The following is a 21716-nucleotide window of genomic DNA, read 5'->3' on the forward strand; positions in this document are numbered from 1 at the left end:
TGATGTAGGGAATGGTCAGATAAGAAAGGCCATAGCCCTAGGTAGTATCTTTTCCATCACCTCCAAAGTCATTCCCACATATCATATCATTACAATATTGAATTATGTTATGCACTGGAAGAAAGTTCTCCAAATCTCTTATAGTTATTTTTAATATTTTGAGGGAGAGCCTAGCAAATATGGTTGAGTATTGAGTCAGCAGACTGTTCTTTGACGAATTTTCACTTAAGTGTAGATGCCCATGTGTGGTATTATGCAGTCATAAATGAATCTTATATTAAAAAAGATTTACACCTTTCCACAGAAAGGTGGACATACATAGAGGACACTGAAACATGTGAGATTTTTATCTCATTGAACTTACTAATTCTTAACTGACAGACAACATTGTTGACTAATTTGAAGTTGGTTCTTTCTAAGGTAATTCTTCACAGAGCATTCGTGGTGCTTTTAGTAATCCATGAAGACAGCATGAGCTCAAAAATTCAAAATACATTTCAATGTTTTTATTTAGTTAGCAAGAAGTGATACCATTACAAAGAGCAAGACAAAGCCCTGTTAAATTTAACAAGTCAGAAATTGTCAGAATCATATTTCTGAGTACAAGAATTCTTTTTCTTTTCTTTTTTTCTCATTCATTCATTCATTCAGTCATTTTTAATTATACTCCACTTTTATTATGTTTCTAGATAACTCAAAGAGGTGAACATATGTAATATTCCTTCCTGTATTTTCTTCCCATTTTCTTTTCCTATTCTGTTTAATTAAATAAATTAAAACAGTTAGAAAAAAGAAGCAGATAAAGTGAGAGAGGGAGATTCAGCAGTCCTGTTGGTATTGGTGCTGGTTTAATTATGTCACAGGTAGTCTTTAAAACTGTTCAGAACTCTGATGAATACAACCATCTAGCTCAGACATGTCAAACACAAAGCCCACAGGCCAGATCCACCTGAGATAGGTTTAGATCTGACTACCCTGGAGATGGTGAGGGGCCAGCTCCTGCCGGTTCAACCAACCCCAGCCTGGCCTGGTAGCAACTGCAGCTCTTTGGCCCCTTGGGCGCTCATTGGCCAGCAGCAATGGGCAGCTGGATATGAGCCAGAGCATCCAATAAGTTGCACTCAGCCCCATGCCACTTGCCCCACACTTGTATACTTGGGGCTCTGCAGCCCACACTGTGCAGGTGATTCAAGCGCTATGGCTGTCAGGCTGGCCCATTAAGTGGCAGGCGGAGGCGGAGGCGTGGGGGGGGTCATACATTCTGGTTCATTGCATGCACTGGGCAGCCGGGAAGCTTCCCCATCCCAGTCACAGTGGCCATGGGCAAGTAAAGACAGATGGTGGGGCTATGGCAAGGCAGCCTAGCCAGTCGTTGTCACTGCCACATCATGGCCCGTGCCTGCTCAGCGTCCACTGTCCAATCTCATCCTTTAGCTCTGGCCGCACACGTGGCACAAGCCTCCCACCTGCCACTACACCTCTGATATCCCTGGCAAAGGGGAAGGACGGGGAGTTCCCATCCCCAAGAGGCAGCTGATCTAGATCCTTAATTGTACGAGGGCTGGGTTACATAATGCATTATCTAATATCAGGCTTGGTGATTGGTCAGTTCTCTTCAGCCCACTTGAAAGGACCTTGGAAGTTTTCAGGACTTATAGGTCTCTCCTGATAAAAACTTGGTTCTTTTTCTAAGAAGCTGCTGACACTGCTTGAGGTATTTATTAACCTGGTTCTTTTTCACCTCATTCAATAGAAGTTGTTTCAGCCCTATTTCCATATCTGGTCAAGTTAAACTGTGTCATTAACCACACAAGTAATTTATATAGTCATAGCTTCCTTAGTGTATGGTGGCAATTGCAGATATATCACAAATCAGATAAAAAACTTACAAATAACTATGACCAACATGAAGCCTGAACCAGTAGTTTGCTCCTTGATATTATTTACCTGTAGTCAAGCGATAATCAATACATAGAGTATTCAATAGTATTCAAGCCATGCTATACAAACACAGCTATCCTATACAGGACAAGCTTCGGAAGACCATATTAATGGGATGAACAGTAAAAGTCTGTTCTCCAGAGGCTCACTGAAAACATTAAGTTAGCCTCTGAATGGCACTTTTGCCCATACTGGAAGCAGAAACAAGGTTTTGCAAATCCTTTGAAAGAAGTTGTTTGGAGCTGTAGGTTTCTAGTTGGGTAGCCCGCTAGATACAGGATATAGAGTTGCTTTTGATTTGAGCAACTTTACAAATCTAATAAATAAAATAGCTTCATGGAAACATTTTCCCAGACAAAGTGGCTATCTGTGCATATGCTTTCTGAAACCAGCATATAAACTTTTGAATTACTTTAAAAAACAAAAAAAGACATGGCTGCTTTGTGGCTTCTAGAAGAAATGTTTAAAGGAGCTCCTGAATGTTGAATCATTTTCCTTCCTATTATGAAAAACAGAATCAAATCCTGGTGAGAGACTTAAGAGTAGAAGTATATCATTTTCACCCATTCCTCTTTTTATTTTGAGATTGGAAAAACTGTGACAAGATACAAACATAAAGCTAGTCTAAATCTACCTGGGAATTCCAGAACATCCCTAAGATTGCAGGTCTTTGATATGAAGCCATGCCATGGAGAAGCCAATAATACTGAAGGTGAGCAGTTCATTGTAGCAAGAATGAGGTTATTAATGCTGAGCAACTCCTTTTTCCACAAGGGAATTTGTGTAACATAAAGGCACAATAGTTCTATGACCTTCCATTCACCCTTTCTACTCAGGCAATATCTCCTTTCAGTCTAATCCATTTTAAATTGCTACATTCACTGGAAGAGAAGAGAAGCCATAATTTCCTCTCTGAAAATGACAAGTACTATTAACAGAATAAAAGGAAGGTTGTCTAGAACGATTTATTACCACTTCTCACAGGGATATTTATTTATTACATTTTTATCTTATCCTTACTCACATCACACCAAATTCTGAAAAGCAGCCCTTGGAGACAGAACCCACAGTGATTTACACAACCCTAATCCTATAAAGATCTGGAAAATATTTCCAGTTGGTTTTCCCAGTAGAATTCACTGATACCTATGCCATTTCAGTAGTTCTGAAATGCAAAGTATTTCGTATTTGGGGTGTGTGTTGCAAGAGATTGCAGTCTATACTGCTTTCCACAACAGCTTACACAAGGTCTTATGCATGTCTCTGTGTATGTTTGTTTGTGTCTGTAAAAACAGCTTACATTAACCATAAATTCCAAAATCACCTTTCATCTGGCTGAGCTGTCTAACTTCATTTTCTGCAACACTAATAGAGCTTCACTTCCTATTTCTAAATGAACTCAGCCTTACAGGCTATGGGAAGAATCATTAATGTTTTTCCCAGACACCGCTGAATAATCAACATTGTCATTTTTGGACTTTGCTGACTTACTAACCAACTCTGGAAAAATTTAAACTTGTGTGAATTCTTGTCATCCTTTAAACAAATCTGACATTTCCTACATTATCAGCCAAATAAACAGCACTAACATACTAATTGTTACTATTTATAACAAATGGAAATATTTATAACTAATAAATGAAGAGAATCTGCTTCTATTCTATTAGTAGTTACTTTGAAACTAGAGAACATAATATACACAGTTTTTGAAGTAACTAATAAACCACAAGTGTGCAAATCTGTGTGTGGTTATATATCTATTTTACATACACATGTCTATTATATACATACATATACATATGCAAAATGTGTGTATCAGTGTGTGTGTGTAGAGAGAGAGAGAAAATGAGAGAGAAAGAAATAAACACATTAAAGCACTAAAAATTAAGTAGGTCTCTGATATAAGCACTGTCCTGCAAGCTATAAAATGCTGCATATTGCATATTTGTTACAAGCAATTGTATTTCAACAATTGAATAATCAAGATTTTTGAAACACAGCCATGTAAATTTACCTAGCTGATCATCTATTTCAATCCTTTCTTTACATTTCCCATGAAAAGCATAAGAATCTTTAGCTAGGTTAAGAGCAGACATGAAAAATGTTTGATTTCATTATTTGAAAGGACTATGTTTATAAACATTCCCTGAAATTCACCTGGAAAGTGATTCTATAAAAAATCATACTGATTCAATATGAATTGGGCAATTAACTTCTAAATCATTACATTTATCATATGGCATAGCAGAATACAGCATTAATGCATAAAATTTCACAAATATTATCAAAAATATAAAGCATCAGAGCAGTAAATTATTTTTAAAAATGCACAGTACGAGTGATAAATAAAATTATGAATAGAATTAAATACTATATGAGCAGTTTACTGGGATGGCTAAACCTATGGCCGGATGCAATGTAGACTAACCTCCTTGTGGTGCACCCAGGAAATGTGACTTTGTCATGGATAAATAGTCTATATATTCTGACTGCTGGACTTCCCAAGGATCTGCCAGCAAGAAGCAGCAGCAGGACTACTGAAAAATTCTGAATCATTGAAAACTTTACATTAACATTGTAACTCATTGGAAAACCAAGAAACTTTAAGGACTGCATATTGAATTTAACTGCTTGTATATTTTGAGAAATGTCCCTTGAAGGGAGAAGATTCTTAATCTCCCATCCATTGTCAGAGAGCTGGTCTATAGATTTTGCTAACATTCCCGTACCTGATTCTTATATAGCAATCTGATCTTCTCCAGGTCATTACCGGATCAGAATAACATGTATAATTTTATTACCATATATACCACATATTTCACATATTTCATGAAGTGTCAGATGGATTTGAAATAAAGACATTGCTTTATTAAAGGAGCCATAAGATGTTAAATCGTTTTTTAAAAACTAACTAGGCATTATTAATTTATTGGTTTACTCGTATTCATACTATAATACAAGTTATTTCAGTAGCTCACAATCAAAACATAAATATAAAATAGTATTTAAATTAAAGTCCAACTAGAGCCCAAGTATTAAATTGTAGGGTTCAAATTAAATATATATAAGTTTATATGGTGTTCCTCTCCCACATCTTCTTTTATCTTGTATGTTGTTTCAGACTCTTATTCTATCCTGATCAATATAGATTTCCCCATAGTGATGACTGTGGTCACTCATTTCATAGCTGTCTAGATCAGACATGTTAAACTTGCGACGTCACGTGACATTGCACAACATATCAGGCCAGTTTTGCCATTGCTGGCAATGGGATGGGTGCAGCTTCCACGTGACGCATCCAGCCCACGGGCCGGCAGTTTGACACCCCTGGTCTAGATCTTAAACTCACCAAGGAATAGCCAAGCTTTGAAGCAACCTGATCTTAGTAGGTTCTAAAATGTTCTACATCAGTGGTCCCCAACCTTTTTGGCTCCACGGACCAGCACCGGTAGCAATGGCAAGGGGAGGGGATGGTTTCATATGTGCAACCTAATCCCGCACCTGCGCAAAGAAAGCTTCATGTATTTGCCCGCTACTTGTGTAGTCCAGTTCCCAAGGCAAATGGGAGTCTTGGCATTGCAATTTTGTATATGAGTCAACATTGCATACACATAAAGGAACAGGGCTTTGATGTCACCATTGCCACCTTGGTAGTTCTGAATATTTCTACAGTTACCACTGCATCTCACTCCTTTGGCAGGGCTACTCAGAATAGACTTCTTGGAGAAGATATCAGATATGTTTATAAGGAGAGGCTAGTCTTAATATCATAATTTAAGGATAAAATAAATGATATTCATGGGACCGAAGTAGTGACCACGATCTCACACCCTTTCATATATAACTTCCACATGGTTTTAACTAGTAATGCATGACTGAATCACTTCTGTTATCCTTATTAGTAATAAACTGGCTGACTAAATATTTTAACTTACATTTCGCAGCCTACATCCAGACCTCTATCATTTTCAACTTCCCACCACAAACTGAAAGTCCAAAATTCTGGAAGCAGAATTTGGGGACTTAATATCTGGAAATACTCCAGAAAGATTGGCATGTTTTCTTTAGCATTTCTTCAGCTTCTATGAGCCACACAAATTCCCCTAAACCACCCAGATAACAAGAGTTTGCACATCTGACAAACTATATGCCATGGAGCAGTTTTAATTGCTTAACACTTAGAGAAACAAACACACACATCTTGTTTTCATTAAAAGAATATATGTTAAGTTGTTTTGTTTCTGTGTGTCCGACTCCTGCAAACATAACTTTTGAAAATTTGAAATTCACATGAGCCTTGGGGAATGGTGCAAGTTTCCCAGCAGCCCAACCTTTCCCAGGATCTGTGCCTTCTGCTTACCCTCAGTTGGTGTTTTCTTTCTGTTGACAGGCCCTTGGCTTACCTGAGACTTTCTATCCCTTTGTTCTTGAAGCAGCTTCAAAGAATGCTCACGGGCAGCCCCCCAAAACTACACTAAAACACCTCCATTCTTGCATAATTTGGGAGGATTCCACCCATGCAAGAGCTTAGTCTTCTCACATAATTTCTAGAAGCTCTGGAGGCCACCCAAAAGGACCCCCATTCTCTTGCAGACTCCACAAACTCCAAAAATTGTGTGAGAAAAGGGCATGCTAGTTATTGTCAAGCATTGGTGAACCCAAAATATCATAGCATGTCACCTTTGACATGTGTGTCATAGGTTTACCATCACAAAGGTAGGAAGATGTACAGCCCCAGTTAGCATTATTTTCCTCCCAAGCTTAAGGAAATGCACTTGTTGAAACCAGCACTACTACAAGGAACAAGAAGGAAGCTATTTGACCACCTTACATACTTTCACATTTTTGTGCTTCATCACCCACCTCAAATCTTCATTTCTCAGTCTCAGCTATGAAGTGTGTTATTCCTCACAGTAGATATAAGAACTAAGCACCCACTGAGTTATGAAGGCCCAAGTTGGATGGTGAGGATAAACATGATTACATCTGCAAACTTTTCTATTCACTGCTAGGGTCAAACGTGTATTGAATAGTAACATCAAATTGCCTTCACAGCATCTCAATTTTTTAAAAAAATACCTGTTTCAAGCCCACTAGAGTGGGAGAGAATAGCGACTGGCTATAAAAGTCAACTTCCTTTTATGATTTTATTTTATTGTGGTCAATACATGATTTGCTTCCTTAAGGATGTAGATAGAATTCTGCCATGAATTCTCTTGTAATGAATTATGATATTTCTCTTCCACTGGACTTTAAAGACAGTTACTAGCAACAGAGAAAACCAGCAAACATTTGTCTTTGGTGAGAAAAGACCCACAAACTAACAATTGCAACTGATTGATTTGATTATTATGTTGTCCTTAAGCTGCCAAATCATCAGTGAACCAATTTAACACACGTTTGTCTTTAGTCAAGTACAATTATGTAAAGCAGGCTGCAAGAAATTAGTAATTGTCACACAGCAAATTTCGACATTTAGTTTTGACCGTCTTTGCGGGACTTGCTGAGTAAACAGAACATTAGCAAACAAAAACAACCCCTAAAAGAAGAATGAATAGCTTCAAGGAGATTCAAAAGACTCACATGTTCATGAAGTCTTATCTGTGACAAAATGCTCCGTCTATTGGTTTATTACTGTGACATTACATACTGGACCCCTTCCAACCTTGCATTTTCTAAATAGATTCTATAAAATGCTGAGGTCCAGGCTTTTTCTAAAAAGAAACGCAGTCTTTTATTCCATGGAATGAAAAAAAAATTGTGACACATAGAATTTTTGCACACCTTATTTTGGAGAAAAATGAATTCTAAACCAGAATCCAGCTTCTATGTAGCCCTGGATTGATGTTGCTGTTTTGTTGTTATTATTATTGTTATTCATTGCACAACCAGCCAGATGTTTATATTGGATTTGTCATATTTATCCACCCAAACACCCACGACAGGTAAATGTTATTGTTTGATGATATTAAAGATATTGTTTTTTCTCCTCTCTTCTGCTCTCTCTACCACATCAACCCTCCAATTTTTTTCTGTCTTTCGTATTGAGAAGTCTAGGGCACTATGTGGCCAACATAATAAAATAAAAAAGCTGAAAAGTAGCAAAAACATATGTAAAACAAAACAAAAACATTTGAAGACATACATATGTTAATAAACTTAATCGTCTTATTTGCTCTTCTTTGCACTTTTGCCAAAGTGTCAACCTCCTTTTTGTAATGTGGTGACCAAAACTGGATGCAATATTCCAGCTGTTGCCTTACTAAGGCTTTATAAAGCAGTACTAATACTTCACGTGATTTTGGTTCTATGTCTCTGTTTATACAACCAAGGATTGTATTAGCTTTTTTGGCTGCTGTTGCACACTACTGACTCATGTTTAAGTGATCATCCACTAGGACTTCAAGGTCGCTCTCACAGTTACTGTTTTTTGAGCCAGGTTTCACCTAATCTATACTTCTACCTTTGGTTCTTCCTGCCTAGGTGTAAAACCTTGCTTTTCTCCACATTAAAATTCATTTTGTTGGATAGGGCCCCTTGTTCAAGTCTGTCAAGACCTTTTTGGACTCTGAGCTTGTCTTCTGGGATGTTGGCTATTCCTGCCAGCTTAGTATCATCTGTAAATTTGATGAGTTCCCCTTCTATTGCCTCATCTAAGTAATTTATGAAGAGTTTATACACTTTAGCTAAATAGAGTTAAAACAGAAGGAAACTTTCAAGATGTTAAGAAATTTTAGGGACTGCATCTGGATAGTAAAAGGAAAGGAGTAGACAAAAGTTCTCAACACCCTGCAAATAAGCTAAGCAATGAATGTGGCAGTTCAAAGAACTAAGTTACTTAAAACAAATTTTACAAGTAGCATGTGTATCAAGAAGAATAAGGCTGCGAGGCAGAGAAATATCAAAACCCTGGAATTCTGACCCAAAGTATTGAACATAAACTATAGATAATAAGAAATAAATCATATCCACAGTGAATGGCCAACAGGATATTGTGTGTTAAAGTGTATCAGTATCTGCAAAGTAAATGATACATCAATTGATCAAAGACAGCAGAGTAGACTGAGTGGCATTCTGATTGGTGGAGAGTTATGTATTCATACGCTGATGGTATCATTTGTACTAGGCATCAGATTTGGCCATGCATATCTGTATTGCCTATACCGATTCACCTCTTTCATCTTGATCCAGTAACTGGGCCTGTGGAAGATATATTGGGAGCTGAAGTTTCCCAAGACAGGAATGTAAGTTATAACAACAACCAACTGCCATCTAGTACCAAGCCTGAGAAATGCAGAGCAAGATGTTTGTAAATATATGGGAAATGCTGAATATAAATTGCAGTGGAATGCATCCTCATGATCAAGGCAACAATTGCTTTAAATGGTTTCATTTCAACTCACAGTGAAAATACTCGGTATACTGGTTTGATTGGATATGTTATTATTTGATGGTTTTCATCCAGGCTGCTTATGGGGTTTTAGATTTTAATAGTTTTTATTGTTTCATATTTGTAAATAGCCCAGAGTTTATGGGACTGAGTAGCTGCAATATATCTTAATCAATAATTAAAAGTAAGATAAAATATATTTTAAAACATGCTTCATGAGAAACTATATAGGAAATAAAAAGTGAATTTTCTTGCAGGATTCAAAAAATCTTGGAACCTTACTGATCTGTTTAGGGATGCAAGCAAACTAAGAAATAATACATATAGAAATGATATAATCTAGAAATAGATTCATCTGTCCATTCTTGCTTCTTCTCCAAGGTAACAGGGCTATTATTCATAAATTATAAATCAGGATTTTTATGTCAGGTAGAGTGAATACATTTCATTCTCTTCCTAATATATCTATTATATTTCAGCATACCAAAGATAACACTTAGCTACTTTAGGTAACAAAGAAATTGTCTGAGTATACACTCTTATTTGCAAGTTCATCTTATCTAATATAATTTTTTAGCTGTTTATATGTATTCAGGACAGACTAAATTCAGTGATGAAATTAAGATACAGTTTTGCTTTAAATCATTCAATTTATGGCATTTGTTACCCATTTAAACTTCCAGTTATATAGGTGATATATTACGATAACATATATGCACATGAAATGATAAAACTTTGCCATTAATGTACAGTACTGTATGTTAGCCCAGATGGAAAGAGAATTGAAAAATACAGACTATGGAATGAAAGAAAAGAAAAACCTAACTATTGTATCAATTTCCAAATTCCAGTAGTTTGGCAGTGGGTAATCCATGCTGTTTAATGGTAGAAAATCTTTGTCTAAAATGCCTGGAAGAAACGGAGATGGGGAAAGCCACCAGGGTGTTCTTATAAAACAAAGCCTACATCTGTTTTGACTAACTTGGGAACACTTTAGGATAAGTTATTTTAGATTCCTGTCCCACATTTGTGCCATAGAGTGAAACTTCTTCCTTCACGGAAGCCTGATTTCACACCAGTTGTATACAGAGGCCCAGTTTTTATCTCCAGCTGCCGCAACAGGTTTTGTGACACAAAAGTGAAGGTTGTGCTGCAAAGTAACTGTGATAATCTGAGCTATAATTTAGCCTATTTACTGCATCAATGCAAATAAATAAAAATGGATTAAACAGAAAGGGAAGTTGGACTCATAACATTTTTTTTCCTCCTTCCCCTTGGCAATTCTCATTTAATTAACCACAAGGCAGCTGAATGAGTGCTTTCCTTTTCTCCATTTTGTTTAAATCTTGAATTTTAAAAGCTTTGGAGAAGAGTGAAACAGGAGGTAAAACAGCAGGACTTCTGGTGTTATTTATAAACTCAGTGCCGGAAACTATTTCAAGGTCTATAGCAGGATAACTCAAGCACCATTTATTTTCCTCAGTAATTTCAAGTGTGGAGGCTCAGTGACAGAGTTAATGGCACTGGAACTACATTAACTTCTTGATCACTTTGGCTTGATTTGACAAAATTCTTAGTGTATTGTCTGTTGCTGAAGGCACAAATCAGCTCACTTAATCTCATAGAATGATGCCAGTTCTAGAGGTTGCGGCATCTGAAGTGAAAAATTGAAATGATGCATGCCGGCCATGCAAATTTTGCCTTTAAAAAATGGGGGAAGGAGGAGCCACAACTTAAAATCTACTTTCACTTATTCTACATCAGATCTATAAGGCCAAATCCACACTACATTTAGTAATAAAACTAAGAATCAAGATTGCAAAGATGTTGGTTTGGTTTTGCGGGACAGAATTAATGTTTGGAGGAAAAAAGCTTTACTGTTTTCAGATTATATCACAGTTTCTGTGAAAACACACACACACACATACACACAGCTCCTAGTATCAGATTTTACAATCCATGGAATGCCTCTGATTTTCCATCAGTTTAAAGTAAACCTATACTTAATGCCAATTACACTGTAAGCCCCAAAATAACTTTACACAGTTTTGTTAACACAGCGATCCCAAAGCAGTGTTGGCGAGGGGACCAAAAAATACTAATTTTGCAGCAATTGCATTGGGATCAATGCCTTCTTAAAAATATTTAATATAATTCCAAATCATCCCAAAAAACTTTTTAAGTTTCAGTTAGGGTAAGCTAATGAATAAGAAAAGTGTCAAACATTTTTAATAATCTATTGAAGTATTATTGAAGATGGGTTATAACACAGCAGCACCAACAGAGAAAATACATTTGTTGAGTTTAAAAAGCAGGGACTGTCTTGCATAGCAGAAAGCCAGTAACCCATGAAGGTTCTGCTATCTATCTTTCAAGGTACAGCCACAGATCAGCCTCCTTTCAGTTATTAAGCATTTTATCAGAGTGGCAAAACCAGTACGGAGCAAAACAGAGATTCTGAATTCCTAATTGTGCCAAAGAAAACTTTGCTCTTGTCAGTGGAAACAAAAGTATTTTGGACTTGTTCAGTAGTGATGCTATAACTAAAGAAATAAAATACATTTATAAAATATTTTATTCCAGCTGAATCTCAGATTGCTGGGTAGCTTGAATTAGCCCCCTATGTTCTGTTTTTAAGCCCACAGAAAGCTAGAATTTGGGTACTACCAGGGAGAAAAAGTAAGATTGATTGATCAAATTTATTTGCCTTCCATCTCTCAGGTCAGGTGACTCTGGGAGGGCAGACTTCCTGCATAATGGTTTTAGTTTACTTATTACATTTTAAGTTATCCCTTGGCTATGCAGAGCCTGCCAACCACTTTGGAGCTGCAAATAGTCATTGTTAGGATGGCATGTGGCTTGACTTTTTAAACACCCAAATCAATTAAAAATGAAGTTGCTTAGTTATCTACTTACTATTCAATATCAACAGCACTCAAATCTCTCTCCAGATTTCCATGCTCATCAAACATTCAAGACAGCTTGCTACCCCTAATTTGTGAAAGCAGTGGATAATGCAAATTCAGATTTATCAAACAATATTTTCCCACATTTTATGATCCTCCCACCCTTCCTTTTATTGATTATGTGCCATCAAATTGGTGTGAACTCTTAGCAACCACACAGATTGATTTTCTGCATGACAATATAGCTTTTCTCCATGAAAATCATGGATTGTTTTATTACAATATTTTTATTTGTAATCTGCTTTTTTTCTATGTAAAAAAATCAACAACATGTGTTTGTGATACATTAGAATTAACCCTGGGAGGCCGAAAATACTATCTGGAAATTCTGGGGGGCTTCAGTGTTGATGAAGATTACACACCAATGATAAATATGTGTCTTTCTCTCTGCCCCCTTGGCTTAAAAGCATGCATCTGAATCCGGGGCCTTTAATGCAGAACTATCTTAGGACACAAGTAAGAGATAATGTGAAGAAAAGCAAGCAAGATTTTGCACTTCAGAACCTGCTAAATATACCCTCTATCACTGTTGATTACTCTGCTTCTCCTTCTCTTATTCAGGAGGAGATATCTTATAGTATATACCTTACTGTAATTAAAAAAGAAAGAACATTCAGTTCTAAATGTCAGCTACCCTGGGAGCAGAGAGCTCATATTGCATCTCCTATTGGCCCAGGGTCTCCTGGGAAGACGACCTTCTCTGTCTTCCAGGAGGAATTTTGTGGTTCCATCCAGTGGAACTCTGGCTATTTTAATATTTGCTTTCATTTCTCTTTTCCTCTTCTGTTTTCCTTTGAATTTACTTGAAACGCAGGTTTTGAGACCACCCAGGCTACTTGTCTATTAGAATGATGTTCAATAGGCATGAATTCATCCCATATTTCAAAATACTAAAGCACTAAAAGAGAAATGCAGTGCAATATTTAGATGCCAAATAACCAATAAATGTAATTATTATTATGCATTGGATTGAACCCATCCCATTATCTTCACACAAAACATGATACTGCTCCTATGGCATCTGGTTGAAACTCTTCTTCTACTTAAACAGATATTTTATGCACCATCTCAGGCTTCCTGTCAGTTTTCTTCACTGCAACATCTTTTGGGAGCTGATTTGTGTCATGTTTCCCAGTTTTGCAGATGCACTGAGCTATGGAATCATTAAGCTCCCAATAAACTCTTGGAAGCTAATGCAATTTTGGTCCAGACCACAATATCATTCATGACACATGCCAAAAATTCTTGGATTGCCGCAAATAATGGTTTCAGTTTAACCAGGATGCTATTAAGCAATTCAAAGCCAAAGGCATATTTTCATTTATTTCAGGGAAGCAACGTTTAGCATCAGGGTAAAGGAAAAATTAAGCACTTTGGCTAGGGGCCAAATGTCTAGGAATGAATAAATCTGTCCCTTTTATTTCCTTCAATTTTGTCATTTTTGAGAATGTGCCAATTTTTGTTCCTTTTAATTTTCCCTCCTTTAGTGGGATTTGTTGCATAATATATTTGTTTGAGGTTGACTTTGGGTTGGGTGTGTGTGTTAAAATATCTGTAATAAAATTGTATATACTTTTTTGTGTGTATGCTATTTTCCAAATAGTTCCATTATTTTTATTAATATATGTTATGGGTGTATTTGCTTATTTTGTTGTGGTTAGCGAACTGCACTGCAAAATTTTGAATGACAACTAAATGCTGATTTATGGGGACAGTTTTGAAAAAAAATGATGACATACCAGGCATTATCTTATATGACAAGCTTTGAGCTTTCATAGGCCTGACTTTGGAATAACTTTGTAAACTAAAATAGTGTCCTTGTTCCTATACAGAAAGGTAAAAAAGTTGAAGATGGTGGCCACAACTATGTGATCAAGACTCTGGCATTTGATTTTCTTCAGCACCTCTACCCCATCCCATCTGCAGAATTCATCCTTTCTACATTTAGAAATAATGTAGAATTTAAAATTTAAATCTATTTAAGCTTCTAATAAGATCATCCATTGTAAAACCCTCCAACAAATTCATAGAATACTTTTAAATAGTTTTAAAAAGTTATTTGATACCATCCCATCATTGTTTTGATTATTGGAACAATGCTAAAATTATGTTGTGTCCTAGATTTTTTAAAGAAAGAAGAGCTTTAAAAAAAAATCCACAATTATGGGACTGCACCAAATAACAAGCAATGATTTCTGGATGCTTGATCTGAATTTTATATTTTTGTAAGAAGTCACCAAGGTGTAGACTGGAAGAGAAGAGTCTCCCATCATGCTAACTGTAATTCTTGAAAATTCATTAATGCAGATATCATTCTTTGGAATCAGTTGGCAAAGTTCCAGTAGAAACTCCTGTCTTCCTCCCATGTCTCTGCCTCTTCAGAGACCACCTTTGAAACAACCTCTTCTGAGATTCCTTCTACTTAACTCTAAAGCAGTGAAATCATGTTTACACCCAGGTGACTGCAATGGTTTCCCTTAAGACCAGTCTCCTCTTCTTTCCAACCACATCCCAAGAGGAGGAGGAGGGGGGAGATTTTGTTATTTGCTCAGTGTTTTCAAGCACAGATGGCAAAATCTCTGCTTAGGAAGAGATTTAACTTCAGAACATGTCTCAGGGTCTCACACCTCTGAGAACCATATTCCCTTAAAATAAGTCTAAGAGGAATAATAACATGATAAATAGAATCATCAATATTTTAAAAATAATTAATCAGCATTTTTATTTGCATTTAATCTTGCAAAACTGATTCAAATTATTCCAGTCATTCTGCAGTGGCAAAAACAAGCAAAGTGACTTAAAAACATTTCACACACCTTATGGAAAGTAGGACAATCATAACCATAGGTTTACAACCCACCCATCGTCCTGCGGAACTTCTGGTTCTTAAGGTTTTCTCCCATTCCAAGCAGTGGAAAGAAATTAATTCAGAAAGGTGTTTCTCAACCTCAGCAATGTTAAGATGTGTAGACTTCATCTCACAGAATTCCCCAACCATTGTGCTTAAAATTTAAAGAAAATATGGTTTAGACAACAAAATAGCTGGTTAAATTTCCCAATGGATCGGGAGGAATGGAAAAGGCCTGGAGGCATGGAATGCTTTCAAGCCTAATCTGTTGCCTACCTAGCTCTGACTTGGCTGGGGTCAGAGGATGGCCTGGCCTCAGAAAAAAAACAATAGAGGCTGAGAGGAAAGCACTGGATTCTCCTTTCCTTTCTAGGTTATCTCCTTCTATTTTTCTATGTCTTTTCTCACACTATCAGATTACAGATTTACTATCTTGGAGTTAATGAAACGTAATCTAAAAGATTTTGTCTAAATTTATAACATTCACATGACAAGGAACTCCCATTGTGCTATTCTCCACAGGTGCCAGTTTGAGTAATGATATCACTAAATACTTCTGGTTTCACCATTCCCAAGGCGACACAATGACGGTTCAGGATCCAGTCAAAATGAATCTCTGTGCTGCTCTTTGGACTGTTGTATCTTATGTGATTGCTGATATGGAGGAGAAGGTACCGGTGTAGTTCAAAAATAAATCAAGAAAAAGTATTGATTGTTTTGGCACAGACAAGAATGTAACTGATCTAGCCCTGTGATAAAACTCTAGGTTTCTTCCAAAAACTAAACTTTTTTTGATTCAACTCAGAACATGTCCTTTTATCATGTATACTTATTTTGAATTGTGTGTCTAATACCTTCTTCTTTGGACAACTTCCTGATGCTTAGTTTCAGTGCTTTGTTCTTGTTGTTGTTGATCCTTACTCAACAATATCATAAAAGCTGCTAATTATTAAGTTACCCTTTGGTCTGCTAAATGCTTAAAATAAATATAGTATTATGCATGAACTCAAGAGTCTAGCCATCTGTCAAAATCTGCCTCCTCCTCCAGGCTCACCCCACATTATTCAGAACAATCTGTGGTTGTTTTTCTACTGATAGAAAAGGGATGCTCAGTGAAAGGGTAAATAAAGTCAGGGCAATCTACCAAACCACCTTCCTTATGTTGTCCCTTTTTAAAGGATAGCACTGCTAGCTGTCCTCATTACTGAGAGAAAAAGGTTCAACAGTTAGGACAGCAAATGTTATGGTGGGGTAACATATATTTTTATTAACCTGACTCTCTGACTATGGAAAAAACTAGTGTAGTTGTACCAAGGAAAAATCTACCTGAAAGGTTCTATACAAAGAGAATCAAGAGAACTTCTGGCTCCGTTCTCCAATGATGAGATCATCTCAACAAGTAGAGATTTAGCTCTGAGTTCTACATCTGTTTCTCAAATGTACTCAAAATTTAAGTATCCCTCTTTGAACCACGTTTTTATGGCCAAATATTATTATTTAAACTTTCTGAAAGATGTAACTATTTGAACCTCTACAGAATGTCCATTGAACAAGCTGGCTCTTCTTGCTTGCTGTTATATTCCCACATCTAAATAAACTCAAAACTAGGACTGAATCATTGGCTCAGCATCTTGTTTTCTTTTTGCTTGCCTGGATGATTGCCCAGCCACTAAATGTCACAAAGGTCCTTAACACGTGGTCCCCCCACATTGTAAGAATGTAAAGTGAAATGAACATATTATTATTTGTAACATTTAAATGCTGATGGAATTCCAGAGAATTATATTATGTCTGCGGTCTTCACTGTAGTGCTGTGAATCCTGCTACCACAATCCCTGTGTGTGTTTTGGTTCCCATTCCTTCTATTTTTGTTCATTTTTTTTAAATAAATGAAAATATTTGGAAGGCTGGCATGCTGTGAAATGTGGCATCAACCGTCAGTGCAATCTACCTTTCCAAGAATACAACAAAGAAAAATGCAACTAATTGAGGTAGGCCCTGGAAAGAATTAACAAACGTAAGTTATTTCACCTAGCCATGGTAAAAGGGGTGAATTTTGAGGATCTGTAGGGGTAGCATAGCCATAGAGCAGTGATGGCGAACCTTTTAGAGACTGAGTGCCCAAAAACTGGCCCCACCCCCACTCAACCCCCCCTGCCTCACCCCCACTCTGCCCCTCATCCCCTGCCCCGCCTGCCCACAGGACCACTCACCGCTTCCAGGGCCCACCGCAGATCGCCCAGGCAGCCCAGCGGTGCTATGGCAGCCAAACCCTCTGCCCGCGCCCTGCAGCATCAACTGCATGATGGGGTATGAGGGCAGAGTCTTGTCTATGCTGCCTGGCTGCCATGTCCTTGGCTGTGCTGCTCCGTGTGGGCCACGCTCAGGGGTGACTCTCTTCAGGGGGGGCTGCTGGAGAGGAGGGGGGTCACGGGGGGAGGCAAAGCTGGGGCAACAGCATGTGTGCCCACAGAGAGGGCTCCGAGTGCTGCCTCTGGCACCCGTGCCATAGGTTCGCCACCACTACCATAGAACAAACATATACTCAGCCTATGTATTTTGTGTTTTAAAATATATACAAACCTTCAGCTTATTCATAGAGCTCCCATTTGTGCTCTGCAAGAATACAAGCAGACACAAGATGGTAGCAAAGATAACACAAACACTCTCTGCTGCCGCCTAGTCAGCTCAGCTAGGATAGCCTATTCGTTCATTATTATTCCGATTGCCTTTTCATAGCATGAATATTTTTTGCCTGATTTTCCTTAAGCATAAGCGCCCCAGGTCTATGCACTGTCTGAGTCAGTGTATGTTTTTCTGAGTATCCCCAGTCACCCTCTATAATATATAATATTTATATATGTTGTGTTTTAAAGCAGCCAACTATGCAGTTTGATGTTTGGACTTAGATCCTACTAAATCTAACTTTTGAAGATTCTTCACAAGTTACTTTTCAGTTCTTTTTTGTCCACTACTAGTTTTAGTGAATGTAATCAATTGGTGCGATATCCTTGTGATTATGGCATGGGTGTATAAATTTTCAGAGCTACCTGTCAACTATCGATCGATAACTCTAACCCATCTGGCAGGGATAAGAAAAGCAGAAGATAGCCGAAATAAGCAGACATAAACAATTGCTGTGTGAAACTGACTGGAGGGGAAAACTTTTCAGCAGGCAAAAAGGGAACAAAAACTTACATTTCTTTCAGTATGATCAGTTTGTGAAATAAGCATTTTATACTATCAAGTCACCGGGAAAAAAAGCTGTTTTTTGAGTTGGCAAGCTCCCTCATAGCCAGCTTTTTTGTGAAAGGTCCTATGACATCAACTCCAAATGAGTCACTAATTTAAATTGTCTCATACATTTGAAATGTTATTATCTTGCTTACATAATATGTATAAATATATAATTAAGCTGTGTGGTTCATCATGATTCAATACAATTTATAAGAATATAATGTATGTAATCATATTGTCATTGTTCAGTTCATTACAAGCATATTTTATTATGTTATATTATTGATATTACTAAAACCAAAATGCTAGCTGAATTTCTGAAATACAATAATTAAACAGATCTTACATTAATAACTTATTTCAAATCCACCTGACTACAAGAATTGACACATGTACATGAGCCAAAGTATAATATTTTCATAAGTTGTTTGGCAGCATCTTGCTTGTTCTTATGTCTATCCTGTCTTCTTCTGAAATGCAGGACAAAGAAAAAGAGCCTTATTCTAACCTTACAGAAAACTCATGAGGATGGAAAATGGGAGAAAAGCTTCTGTTTGATTGAGTCAGCCTTTCCTTAAACAAGTTTAGTTCTGGAAATATTAAATCTTGCTTTATTTACCAGTTAAAATTTGGATTTCATACTAACCTGAAAAAACTTCAGTTAGAAGTAAATGCTAGAAATTTCCAATAACCAGAAAGCCAGTCACAGAGACAAACTTTATTTTCTGCAGGCAAGAGAAGCCCATTATTTTTCTTAAATGAAAGCAACAGTTTCCCCTTCCCACATTTATGGGTTGAAATAAATATAGCTCAGACCTGAACATTCCCATTGATGCAAAATTAAATGGGAGAAAAGATGGGGGGGAAGAGTGTGTTGATAGCTAAAAATGGTACTTAGATGGAGAGCTGATTATAAGAGGAGAGGCTTTCCAAAGATGAAAGCACTCTGCAAGTGCCATATCAACCAATCCAGCAACTTCAATTATTAGCAAGTCCAGAAGGAAGAATTCTTGGGCTTCGCCATTCTCCAAATCTGCAAATGGTAATATGACTTGTACATAGATTCTATGTCAAGGTGACATTCCTAGCAACATTGAGAAGTCAAGAAAACCCTTAGAGTAATTAACACTATCAGTGTAACAAAACCTAAAGCATATTTGGGAACCTTCTGGACCAAAAGCTATTCTGGCCTATGAAGTCAATCCATCTGGACATAGAGATTCCAGCAAAGCTTCTCCATATCTTCCACAATCATCATTAGGTGCCTGACACTTGGAGGCATCCCAACTAGACCTAAGCAGTTTACAGAGTCAGCATATCGCCACCAACAATCTGGGTCCTCATTTTACTGACCTCAGAAAGATGGAAGGCCGAGTCAACCTTGAGCCAGTGAGAATCAAGCTGCTGGTAGTTGGCAGAATTAGCCTGCAATACTGCATTATAACCACTGCGCCTCCACGGCTCTATCATAACTGGGTTGTAGAGAAAGTAGTTATACCTACTTCTGGACCTTTTCATTCTTTACAAAGAAACTGCATTTTCAACTATGCTCAAGGAGAAATTAAGCCGATGAGCTCAATATTCGCACTGTATATTTACTCTGATAGATCATAGCCTGATTTTACTTATCCTTGGTCCAAGGAACTGGACAATTTAGCTTTCAGATTACTTGAGCTCAGAACACTTCACCTAATTATATAAAATTATATCATGTTGTGAAAGCTATTGGCTAAGTTAAGAGTCAAATGTATGAATCAAATACTTCAGTGCTGCAGGCATCAGTTAGTCCCTAAATCTCCAACTGTGTATTTATTTAAACTTCATTCATAAAAATCTGGGCCACTTCCATTTATCCATTACTGCCAGTGGGCATCAAAGTATTCTCAACATCCATAGCTGCCACATGAAATGTACATTTCCTTCAACTGTACCCAAATGACTAATTTTCTGCTCTTTATTGATTAGCATAATAAAAATCTCATGATAACGAGACATAGAAATGTTACCATTTATTGCCACTTGAAGTGAGCAATGTTTCCTGCATAAAAATTAACAAAGCAAATGTCTCTGTTCTCCCAGATGCATTGCATGAATGTAAGACATTTCTTAAATCAAAAATATTACTTAGGTGCTTTCAGTTTTCCCTTCTGGTCGAGGTGTCCACAGGATGTAATCACTCCACAGAGTTAAGATAGTCAAGTACAGTGGTGTACTCATTTGAGCTGTGGTGCTGGAGAGGACTCCTGTGTATTCCTTGGATAGCAAAGGTGACTAACAAGTACTGGAGCACATAACACAAGACATGTCAATAGAAGGCAAAATTACAAAACTGCGTCTCACTTACTTTGGCCATGTCATGCGTGGAAATTCACTGGAGAAAGCAATTGTATTTGGAAGAGTTAGGGGTAAAAAAAAAATCAGGCTGCTAAAGAACATGGTGGCTGGACACCATCAAAATTGACACCAGCCAGAGCATAGAAAACTTACAGAAATAGGGCAAGATCAAAGCCATGGAGAGACCTGGCCCATAGAACTGTTAAGAGTCGGACTCAACTGAATGGATATCATCATCATCATCATCACAATGGTGTGGTTGCAGCTCTACCTGTTTTCTATATGTGTTGCATGTGCAATGCACACTGACTACAATAACAACAAAAAACACAGGCAAAGCTTTCAATGCCAAATTGTAGCTGCTATCTTGATTTTTTTCTATCATACCCTTCATAAACTCTTTTTTTGATTCAGAAAAATCAAATTAAATTTTTGTTATAATAGTAGAGGAATGTCCATTGTGCAGCACTTGTTGAATAAACTATGTCAAATGCAAACTTAATCCAGTCAGTGATGTACTACTACATTATTTATATAAATAGAGTAAAACTGATTTTTCCTCTTTGGGGGCCCAGGGGATGAACCCTAAAGGATTTAGTGATTCAATGCTAGGCATTTTTCATTGGCTAGGCAAAGAACAAGATCATTCTGTCTTTCCATTCCATTTGAAAAAAACAGCTGGTCAACAATGATGTTGGCATATCTCCATCTAGATTAGAGGCAGGGTGCATGGCACATGGCTCTGGCCTCCAGCACCTGTTTCTCTCTCAATGTCTTCTGCCTGAAACCAAGCCCTCACTTGATCGAACACAAGATGGGATTTTTAAAAGGTCACATATGGCCTTCAGTTCTTTTTTATAGTTCAAATATCTTCTGAGAATACCTAACAGGCCACTGAAGCTATTACTGTCCAGCATCTGCAGTCTAGTTCTCCATACAATGTTAATACTCACCACCAAACATTTAGATAAATATTTGGATTTGGGGATTTTGTAATTAC

At 37.3% G+C, this 21716-nt stretch overlaps 1 protein-coding gene across 1 annotated transcript in view; it reads left to right on the forward strand.

Moving 5' to 3' along the window:
• The window catches only part of CPQ (carboxypeptidase Q), a 139776-nt gene extending 123626 nt beyond the window's left edge, over positions 1 to 16150 (forward strand). Inside the window, exon 8 of the mRNA XM_039328893.1 lies at positions 15668 to 16150. Coding sequence (XP_039184827.1) covers positions 15668 to 15828 — 161 coding nt within the window. The 3' untranslated portion in view covers positions 15829 to 16150. The remainder of the gene's footprint in view (positions 1 to 15667) is intronic.
• Positions 16151 to 21716: the final 5566 nt, after the last annotated feature.

Source organism: Crotalus tigris, unplaced genomic scaffold (genome assembly GCF_016545835.1).
Source record: "Crotalus tigris isolate CLP2741 ecotype Arizona unplaced genomic scaffold, ASM1654583v1 scf7180000024384.25900115:4084858, whole genome shotgun sequence".
Taxonomy (NCBI): domain Eukaryota; kingdom Metazoa; phylum Chordata; class Lepidosauria; order Squamata; family Viperidae; genus Crotalus; species Crotalus tigris.